The following is an 11,164-nucleotide window of genomic DNA, read 5'->3' on the forward strand; positions in this document are numbered from 1 at the left end:
CTAAGGACAGGGTTCTTTCCCACGTGTCCTAAACTATGTTGGGGAGGACCGGCCTAGAGCTATCTCCCCGCGGGAAAAATGTTTTAATTAAAACATTCTCAAATACAGGCAATAGGAAGAGGATGAAAATTTGTAAGTTGTACTATGGGAAGTGACATGCACATAAGTGAATGTTCCCATGCATGTGTGCGTACATGTGAATACTCATGTCCTTGCTTGGCGTACACATATGCATGTGTGCACAGATAAAATGCATTTCCACGCAAGTCCAGGAGAGCGTGGCCATGTGGGGCTGTGTACTGTTGCTGAATGCTGTTCCCTTTCTCCTTCAGGAGGTGAGCGGTTCTGGGTGTCGCCCGCATCCACCCTGTCCCAGGGCTGGCAGCCACGCTCCCTGGACATCGAGGTGGCAGCTTATGCACTACTGTCCCACTTCCTGCAGCTGCAGGCTCCCGAGGGCCTCCCTGTTATGAAGTGGCTCAGCAAGCAGAGGAACAGCCTTGGAGGGTTTGCGTCCACCCAGGTGAGAGATGCAGTCGGCCTTCCCACTCACGTTCATGGAGTTGTAGGAATTCTCTCTATACTTTTTATGACTTTATAAAGTTAGCAGTTTATAACTTGGGTGACTTAAAGAATTAAGGCGATAATCTCATTTTTTCTCATATGAATTCCTGGCTGATCCTCACGTAGTCAGCCAGTCCCCGTGTGTGGTAGCTGCGGGGGGGCACTGTGGGCTTGCTGTAAAGTGGATGCTCTGGCCGCACACGGATGCCTCGGAGCTTTTCTCTGAGGATTTCTGGGCCTTCAGGAAGGGTCTGCCCTCAAGGTGGTGCGCGTGGAGCTGGTCCTGGACGTTGCGGAGCTTGCTCCTAAGAGACCTCAGCTGCCCTGTGTGCACACCTGGCTTTCTTCTCTTGACAGGATACTGTTGTGGCCTTAAAAGCCTTGTCCGAATTTGCGGTCCTGATGAGTACAGAAACTACAGGTGTGCGAGTGACGGTGCTGGGGCCCAGCTCGCCGCGGCCTGTGAAGTTTCTGATTGACACACAGAACCGCTTTCTCCTTCAAACAGCAGAGGTGTGGAAAATGATTGTTATATAAAATCCTACGTGGGTGGGTCTTTGTACTGGAATCCTTCCTCTTTCTCCCTTTTTCCCTCAGTACTGGGGATTGAACTTGTGATCTTCCTGCCTCAGCCTCCTGGAGTACTTGGAACACTGCCTTCTTTCTAATCTATTGACTTTGACAGAGACTTGTTCTCAGGGCTGTAGAGAGACAGGCAGGGAGGGCAGGACAGTATCCTCAGGTGGGTTTGCCCCTCTCAGGATGGTGCAGGAGGTGGAGTGTGGTGAAGACCGGTGAACAGGAGAAGACGTGGGCGCGTTCCTGTCAATGGAATAGACGCCCTGCGCTCTGGTTCTTCATAGCCGCTGTGCTGGGTTGCTTTTCAGGAGTTAATTCACCTCTCCAGCCAGCTCTGAGTCACGTGCTTTTGTCACTGCTGTGTATGTGAACTGAGGCTGAGAGAGGCAGGAACGCGGGCAGGGTCATGCTTGGGAGCGCCGAGAGTTGAGCTCACAACACCAAAGGCTTTATTTTTTATTTTTTAAGCTGCTCCACATACCCTGAAAAAAACTGATAGAAGCAGTAGTAGAATTCTTGCTTTAAAGTGGAGTAAGTGAATAGGCTTGCCCCTACCTTTATTCTCTTAGCTAACCTTGGGGGAAGTGAGGCAGTGGATGAAGGTGACGATATGAAGGCTTGAGACTGAGGAAGAGGGTGATGGCAAAGCACGGGGAGGAGGAGCCAGGCACAGTCCTGAGGTGCTGCCCCGTGTTCCACAAGGACCGAGGCCCGCCCCAATGAGGGAAGCTGGGGGAGTGTGTGCTTCTGTCTTGTGCCCCTCATGCTGTGGCCATAGTAGGGGACAGCGGTGAGTGGCTCCCAGGGGTGGAGGTGAGCCGGCTTGGAGAGGCCACGCTTCAGCTCTCACATCTCTTACGTCTCTTGGCTGCTTGGCCCGTCGCCCAGACCTGCAGGAGCACCGGAGCTCCAGGCAGAGCTCACTGCAGGCTGCTCCCCCGGTGAGGGTGACCCTGTTCTCTTGTGCTACTTGGGAGGATCTAAACGTGGAAAACTGCCCTGTTCACTCTTCTCTCCCCTTTTATTCAGCTTGCTGTGGGACAGCCAACTGCAGTTAATATAACCGCAAATGGTTTTGGATTTGCTATCTGTCAGGTACGTAAGGGTGCTTGTTTTTTCAGTAATATTTGACTTTTTATAATAATTCTTTGTTTTAGGGCAGTGCTACATCTGTGTCTTAGACAATTTATATAAAATCCTAAGTGATGTACTTCATGACAGAGGTGAGATATATCATACGCTTTAGTAAGAAGTACTGGCTGCGCTGGGCGTGGTGGTCACGCCTGTAGTCCCAGCACTCGGGGCTGAGACAGGAGTTTGAGGCCCACCTGGGCGTACCTAGTGAGACCCTGTCTCAACAGCAACAGCAGTTATAACAAAAGTATTAGAGATCATACCAGCTGGTGAGTAAGCAGCAGTCATGTGTACTGATAATCTATTTGAAAATACTTGGGGAAAGAGGATTCACTTTTTGAAGTGAGGGTTGAAATCCTCCAATATGATTCACGTGAATAGATGAGAATTGTCACTTTTTTGTGTAAAGATGAGTTCAGAAATTATAATGCCTGTAGAGTTCTTAATATTACCTGAAAGGCAAATACATATTTTCCTTATAAGTTCTTAATATTTATCTAAGAATATAAATACTGGCATAACACTTAGTGGAAGTGTGTTCTTTTAATGTGAACCTTTATAAGATAGAAGATCAAATAGCATAAGAATGTGTTAAATGCTATGGTACGGGAGGAAAATCCAAAGGAAACAACGTTTTATGATATAGTAAGAGCTGCAATAAAAGTCTATTATTATTGTTGTTGTTGTTGTTATTATTTTGTCTTTTTGAGACAGGGTATTGCTGTGTAGCTCAGGCTGGGTTTGAACTTACTTTGAAGTCCAGACTGGTTTCAAACTTGCAGCGTTCCTCCTGCCTCAGCCTCCAAGTTTTGGGATAACAGGCGTGCACCACCACCACTGGGTAGAAGTAGTATAAAAGCGCTAGCTGAAATAATCATCTTACTGGAAATCCAAAATAGAATGTGATAGGACCAGAAATGGTTATGTACATGGGTATTAAAAACAAAACAAAAAACTAAACAAACTTGGAAACACTGACTTGGAAAGGACCGAAATGGCTGCTGTAGAGAAGGGGCCCTTCTCCGGCTGGGTCCACTTCTTCCAGCTGAGAAACCGGTGCCTTGCCAGGGCAGGTATGCCTTGCTAAGCAAGTCTAGTTGAGAAGCTTCCAAGTAATTCTGACTGTTTTGCATGATGTGTGTGTGTGTGTGTGTGTGTGTGTGTGTGTGTGTGTGCACGTGTGCGTGCTGGGGCTCAAACTTAGGACCTTAGGCTTGCCAGGTAGGTGCTTATGCCACTGAGCTGTCTCCCCACCCTGCATGATATTCAGATAATGGTAAATACTTTTAAACATCACAGAAAATGATAATACTGAAAATGAAGGGGATTCTGTGAAAAGGATGGAAGGAGGGAACATTTTGTTTTGGTTTTTATTAACAAAGACTGCGGAAGAAATTATCATCTCCAGGCTTTTAATGAAGAGAAAACCCAAAAGTAAAGTACACAGTGTACTTTAAACAGAACTGAAAAATCATCTATATGTACCTCATCAAATTGGCCAGAATTCATTTTTGATAAACCAAATGTAGATCAGTCACTGAAAGTAAGTGATTGTTGTGTGGGATTTGAAGGCTACTGGGGTAAATGTGGTACCCACGGGTCAGAGTGCATACAGATCCCAGGTTTGCAGTGAAATGCAGAGAACAGAAGGATCAACAGGCACTTACTTCTCACCATGGAGGAAAGAATTGCAAAAATGCTTGTCATCCAGAAATGGGTAATGAGTTTTCCTTAGGGTGGTATTTTTTATAAATATGTGGGGGAAAGTAGGGCAAAGAATGCTCAGATTTGCAGTAAATGTTAAACTCTTCTGGGTAATAAATGTGAAGCCGTTGACAGTGGGCCCTAAGATCTCTTAAGGTTCTGTGACAGAAGCTGAGCGTTACGGCAGGCTGCATGTTAACCTATCGCTTAGTTGTGGACGGGTTCTGATTTTGACCCGAGGGACAAACTCATTTTGTTAGAAAGGAGATGATGACAGTAACGGAGGTTATACTTCAGTTTTATGAAACTATTCTCCAGCTGCCTTGGGAGTAGTTTAAATTATTTCTAAAATTAATTATTAATTTCACCTGTCTAAGAGCTGGAGAGTGTCCACTAGTGAGGTGAGCAGAACGATCTAGGGAATGAAAGGTAATACGAATGTGGAGTGTGGCAGAGTGTGACGATCAGAGCTCTTTCATTGAGTTCCAGGGGATTTGTAAGAGTCTGTACATGTGGGAAAGGTGCTGGATGTTTACTTCTGCGGGGTGTGTGTGTGTGTGTGTGTGTGTGTGTGTGTGTGTGTGTTTTAAGTACAAGAAAGCAAACCAATGTTATATAGCAATTTTAACTTTAAGCACCTTGGCATCAAAAAAGTAGATGAGGTAAGGTCTTTGCATAGATCCTGCCCCTCCTTGGGATGAGGCTGGCCAGGAGGACCTGGCTACACCCACGCTTCTGGTCAAGGCTTGCCCTGAGCCACCTGGCATTCCCGGGACCTGCTGTGTCCCCTCCCCACATCCGTGTGACAGGCGGTGTGTGCGGGAGAAGCCAGCTGACTCAGAAGCCATCCTTTCCTTAGCACCTTGCAGAGCATTCGGTGGTGCCGAAGACTCCTCCGCAGTCGATCTTTAGTTTTGATTTATTTTACAGAAAGCCTCTTAAGGCTCCGGCCAGGCGAAAATCACATCGGTGGGGGAGCTTGGAGCTTGGAGCTTACAGCTTGCCTGTGCCGAAGTTGCCGGTCACTTCCCTTTCCCCTTGAGGGCTGTGTTTTATGTTGCCTGTAGCAACAAGCTGGGCATGGTGGCGCATGTCTGTGATCCTGGCACTGACTGGGGAGGCTGAGGCAGGAGGGTGGCTGTGGGTTCGAGGCCAGCCATAACTACATAGTGAGAGCTTGTCTCCAAAAGAAAACACAACCCCCCCACCAAACAACATCCTGTGAATATCTGCTACAGCATCCCTGATACTTCTTAGAACGTTGCATACCAATTTTCTCAATTTTAAAAATAATTTTTGGTAAACTTTACAGTGTTTTTTAAAAGTGATATGTGTATATATATCTATATATAGATATAGATACATATATATCTATCTATATCTATATATAGATATATATATATATCTATATAACTTTGAAGATTATAAATCCAGTTGGGCTGGAGAGATAGCTCAGGGGCACAGTGCCTACCTGGCAAGTGTAAGGTCCTGAGTTTGATTCCCATTGCAGTTAAAATCATTGGCTAATATTTAGGCAGCACAGTGGTGGCAATTTATTGTTAGTAATTTCTTGCTGATTTATTTGTGTTAATTTTTTGTTTATTGCAGCTCAACGTTATTTATAATGTGATAGATTCAGGGCCTACTAGAAGACGAAGATCAGCCCAAAATCAAGAAGCCTTTGATTTAGATGTTAATGCAAAAGACGACAGGAGTGACAGCAGCCGAATGAATTTGAATGTGTGTACAAGGTAGAGGCCTCCTCTTTCCTCTTTAAAAGATTTGAGGATTTAATTATTGTCACCCTCAGACTGTAATTAATGGTCATGTTTAGGAATAAATTTAGTTTTGGATTATACTTCATCTGTGGACTAGAAGTACTATTATATTTAAGCATTTTTGCAACATGCCTCAAAATTACAAATTTTCTCATGTATATTATAAATTTAAATAGAAAAATGTAGAAATTGATAAAACTCAAGTCTAACTTCGGAAAACATAACTGCTCATCTTTAATATTCCAAAATGGATTTTTTATGAGTTACTTTTGTCATCAGTTTGCATGCTGGGCACCATGCCACATGCTGCATGTGCGTCTCCTTCACGCCGATCTGTAGAGTAGGGGCTGCGTCCTGGCCTTCTCCTCCATGCATCCACGTACAGGAAGTGTGACGAGGCCTGATTGCGTGTGGGTGTGCTGAGTGGCAAGCTAGAGAAGGCCGGCCTACTCTCGTGGAGGTCTCTGCTGAGAGTGGGAGACTGGGGTTCATTTAAAAAATCCTTAGGAAGTACAAAATTCCGGCTTTGAAAAGTTCAGGAAACAACAGCGTCATGGAACTGTGAGGGCGTATTTCATTTCTTTTGTTTTTTCTTAATGTATTTGGTACAGGGTCTTGCTCTGCAGCTCAGACTTGGAGTGATCCTCCTGTTTTCAGCCTCCCCAGCACTGGGATTACAGGCGTGCACCACCAGGCCTGGACTCTGCGGCCAGCTCAGCCCGCCTGGGAGCAGAGCCAGCTAGGCTTGTGGTGCCAGGTCGTCCCTGCGCTTGCCTAAGCAGGTGCTGATCACCGAGCTGTCTCACCACCCCTCATATTTTACTTCTCAGGAGATCAAGTGGCGAAGCAGCTGGGGAAGCTGGGGTAGGACCAGGGCCAGGCTGTGCAGAGGCCTCTGCGTGGGCTCCTGGAGCAGCGCAGGTTCCTAGCCAGCTTTGGAGTTAGGTGGGCCACACGCTGATGTTGGGACAGAAACTAAGAAATGCCTTCCTTGACAGTAGAGACTATATGAGAGTTTTAAATGCTACTACTAGTTTCCTGAGGAAAATCTGATATCAAACACAAATTCACATTGAGTATTTTTTTTTTTTTCTTTTTAGTGACACTTTATAAAAAGATTGCCTAGTATTTCAGGCACTGTCTTCCCATTAGCAGGGTCCAAGGCTGGACCTAGACACTGCTTTCTGCGTGTGATGCGTTTGCTGAATGCTGCCCTTGGCGAGGGCAGTAGTGCTTTGTGTGCCTCTGGCCAGCCAAGGCACTTTGCTGACGGACGGACGGATGACAGTCTGCACCATGCTGTTTACTCTTCTAGTAGACGGCTCTTCTCTCACCTGCGACTTTTGCTGTCATGTGGACGCCCTCCCCTCAGTCCAGTTGTTAGCTCACAGTGTGTCTTCTTCTGGCTGCATGTGTCCCTGGCACATGCACCCCATTGCTTAAGATTGCTGAGCCACTGAAGGTGGCAGGGGTTACACCATGCGGCGTCTCAGCCAGTCGTGGTTGGCAGGCCTCTGCTACTACTCTCTAAGTAGGACTTTCTGACAGCAGGGCAAACAAGATAGCTCGGTGGACCAAGCTCCTGCTTAGGCATGCACAGGGACCAGGGTTCGATCCCCAGCACCATATGCCATGCTGGCCCCACCCCCAGGTGACTGAGTGGCCGTGGTGTCTCACACCTGCAATCCCAGAGCTGGGGAGGCTGAAAATAGGAGGATCACTACGAGTCCGAGCTGTGCAGTGAGACCTGTACCAAATACATTAAAAAAAAAATTACAGCAGCCCCTCTTGATTTTATTGTCTACAAGGACAATAGGAAATAACACAACAAGCCTTTTATATTGGAAGCCAACTTCTTCCTGTAGTCATGCAGGGCTCTTGCCACTCATTTATTTTGGGAAAAAATATTTCTTTTCAAGGAGACAAAATGATATTAGTGCACAAGTTGTCGTGGTGACAGAGGGCCACCGTGCAGAGCCACTTCCAAGCCTCTAGTTTTCTCAGGGGACCAAAGAAGACACAACATGTGTTCCAGGCCAGTGGGAGAAGAAAGGGAACCCTCTCCCTTGTCATCTTTTTTCCCTAAAACCAGGTGGAGAAAACATTGCTAATGACTTGGCCTGGCCCCTCACTGGCCAAGTGATCCCTCTTTCCCAGCTTCTGGCTTTCAGCTGAAAAGTTTGGTGCTGTTAGCTTTTGAAAAAATGAAAAATGTGGTTTGTTTTGGAGTCACCACTACAAAGCACCTGGCATTTGCTGTACCTGTCACAGTGCATCAGCATGGCCTGCTGCATTGTGGGCATTTCAGCCTGTCCTCCCTGAGCTCCACTGTGACGTGGCCCATTTCTCATGTGGCTGCAAAATGACTGTCACATGCGTGGGAAGAGGAAAACTTGTCATCAGATTTTCTTCACTGAATTTGTTTTTGTTTTTGTTTTTTTGGCGGAACCAGGGATTGAACTCAGAGCCTTGTGCTTGCCAGGGAAGCACTTATTCTACTGAGCCATCTTCTTGGCCCCCTCTTCAGTGAATTTGATTCACGGTCAAGCAGTGTTTGGGATAATGTTTGGCCATTTTAATTCTGCACCAAGATCATTTGCTCACCACTTCAGTGTCTTCTAACGGGCATCTTCCCTTCCTCCTCCCTGGGGTTTAGGTTTCTGGGCCCAGAAAGAAGCGGCATGGCGCTCATGGAAGTTAACCTCCTCAGCGGCTTCACTGTGCCGCCAGACGCAGTTCCTCTGAGTGAGACGCTGAGGAAAGTGGAGCAGGACCACGGGAAGCTCAGCCTTTACTTAGATTCTGTGAGTAGTAGCAGGAAGTCGCCTGAAGTCGCCTGAAGCCGCGCTAGCTATGCTCAGAGGTCTGCTTCCCTGTGCTCTCGTCCAGTCAGCGTTGCCAGGCTTTTGTGTCCCCAGTGATTTTGCCATGGCAGCTGTGTCTGGAATGACAGCACTGTAAAATTGGATTAGAGAGAGTTACTGTTCATCACGAGCCAGAGGAGAGTCTTGATAACTAAGTCCTAATTTCACACCAGGTATGGAATAAGGTTTTTTTTTTTTTCCTCGAATGCCTTCAGGGCACTTTTGGCCAGCTGGAGAGGTGTGAGGTTCCAACTCCAGCAACCTGAGTCTGACAGCTTTGTGGAAGCAGCCACTTAAAGGCCTGAGCTAGGGCCAGGCCCCCTCACACCAGGTATAAAACGTACAGCAACTGCCATTTCATAGTTTAAGATTGGTGCAGATAGTTTGAAAGTCCCTTTCTCAGGAAATTGCTGAGTTTATTTGCTTAAATGCTAACGATGAAAGCTGTAATGACTTGCTTTAAGATGCTTTCATGAAATTTTGAACATATCTTCAAATTGTTAATATTCCTGTCATGAGAAGTTAGGTGTTTATTTTATTTTTTATAAGTTAGGTGTTTAAATCATAGAAGAATATTCTAGACTCTTGGTCTCCAGAAACACTTATTGTGTAGCCTTCACGTACCTGCCCCATTTCTGAAATACTGCCCGTGATACGGGAGTGGGCGTGTAGCGTGTGTCAGGGAAGGGTCCATGAAGAGCCGCACCCTGCACCCATTATGTCCTCAGCCTGCCTGCGTGTGAGTTTGTGACTCCCTCCAGCATCTGTATGAAAATCCTTAGGCTGAGTTGCAGTTGAATTCCAAGTGTTGAGGATTTCATGGTCCACGAGGAGGGTGTGTATGTTTCTTATCCCAGTTTTGCTAAATTTGGGTTAGCAATATACTGCCAATGTTTTACCTTTAAAAAGCTAGAACCTGAGTGTTCTTATTTATTTTAGCACTTCAAAGCACTCCTGGTTAAAGGCCTATTGAAACTAATTCAGTTTTTTGATTCTTTTGCTGTTTAGAATTTCCTTAAATTAAATACTATTTCAAAGCCATGGCCTTGATTTGGAACTCGAAAAACAAATTTAAGGTTTTTATTTAGCAGCGTAACTGCCTCCGAGTTGGCCTTGCTTCTGATAGCTCTTGCTCATGGTTCTCTTGAGTGTGCAGAGAACTCTGGTAAGTCTGGCTTTGCTGGCAAGGAGCGAATGTTTGAAGAGATTCACAAATTTTTGATTCCGTAAGTGATCCTGAATACACATTGACATAAACTGCCCCAGGGAGCCGGGGAGGCTGCTCCAGGTTCCTCAGGGTGCACTCCCAACTCCAGGCCACCTTCCTTGCAGGGAAGGCTGCTCCTAAGAGCAAGTCCCCCCAGAAGTGGCTCTGCTGTGCCCTGCCAGTGGCTGGAGGCTGGGCTTACCGCCTGAGGCAGGATTGGGGAGGCACCGCTATCCCAGGAGCACGCACCTCTGGGTTCGTGGTTTACTTAGTAACTGATTCTCATATCCTTTTAGCAGAATGGATCTAAGAACAGTACCTATGTTACAAGGGTTGTTTGGCAGGTTAAAATAAGGTAATTTGTAGAAAATATTTACTGCAGTACCTGATGCATAGGTGTCTTCCCTAATTGTTTGATTCTAAGAAAAGGAAATGTGTTTTACTTTTATTATGAAAACATGGCATACAAACTCCCAGAGAATCATTTGTATTTTTTTCCAGGTCAATGAAACACAGTTTTGTGTTGATATTCCTGCTGTGAGAAGCTTTAAAGTTTCAAATACACAAGATGCTTCAGTATCCATACTGGATTATTATGAACCAAGTAAGTGTGGTCAAGAGTTCCTGGTACTTAGGAAGTTAAACCAGGCATCCATTTATCCAGCCAGCCATTGGATTATTGTTGTTATTCATGTTTCTGAGACAGTGTTTCACTGTGCACTTCAGACTGGCCTTGAACTCATTTTTAGCCCAGGCCGGTCTTAAATGCGCAGCCTCCTGAGTGCTTGAGTCAGCCTCCTGAGTGCTGTGATTACGGATGTGTGCCATCGCACCTGGCCTTACTATTATTTTTTAATTGAGTTTCACTTGTGGTTTGGCTGAGTTTTATGGGGCAGTGGATAGGGGACAGTGTTTAAAGGAAGACTGTAGATCCATTTATGAAGGTCACGTGATAGCAGTTAGCATACAGATGTTAAAAACTGACAGTTTGCTCATGATGCTTTTAGGATCCTACTCACAACTCATGCCTGAGAAGTTGGCATGGCGAACCCCGTTACATGTCCCTCTGGGTCCTGCTGCCAAGTGGGAGGTCGGGGGAGCCGGGTAGCTTCTGTCATGCAGAAGGGCAGGAGCAGGTCGCTGGAGGAGCCCCGTGCTGCTGACCCCCACCCACACTGTGACAGGTGTTGCTTTAGTGTGTCAAGAAGTAGTCTTTTAGGGTAATTTAAGCTTCCTGATTTGCCTAGTAGCTTATTTTATGAAAGGATAAGAACTTAGGCAGGGCATAGTGGCACATACCTGTAATCCCAGCACTCTGGAGGCTGAGGCAGGAG

General features: G+C 46.1%; 1 protein-coding gene across 1 annotated transcript in view; it reads left to right on the top strand.

Annotated features, from left to right (window-relative positions):
• The window catches only part of Cd109 (CD109 molecule), a 183,234-nt gene that overhangs the window by 167,457 nt on the left and 4,613 nt on the right, over positions 1 to 11,164 (top strand). Inside the window, exons 29-34 of the mRNA XM_023710578.1 lie at positions 333 to 523; positions 922 to 1,077; positions 2,173 to 2,238; positions 5,590 to 5,732; positions 8,416 to 8,563; positions 10,332 to 10,434. Coding sequence (XP_023566346.1) covers positions 333 to 523; positions 922 to 1,077; positions 2,173 to 2,238; positions 5,590 to 5,732; positions 8,416 to 8,563; positions 10,332 to 10,434 — 807 coding nt within the window. The remainder of the gene's footprint in view (positions 1 to 332; positions 524 to 921; positions 1,078 to 2,172; positions 2,239 to 5,589; positions 5,733 to 8,415; positions 8,564 to 10,331; positions 10,435 to 11,164) is intronic.

This window comes from Octodon degus, unplaced genomic scaffold (assembly GCF_000260255.1).
Source record: "Octodon degus isolate 3935 unplaced genomic scaffold, OctDeg1.0 scaffold00001, whole genome shotgun sequence".
Lineage (NCBI taxonomy): Eukaryota > Metazoa > Chordata > Mammalia > Rodentia > Octodontidae > Octodon > Octodon degus.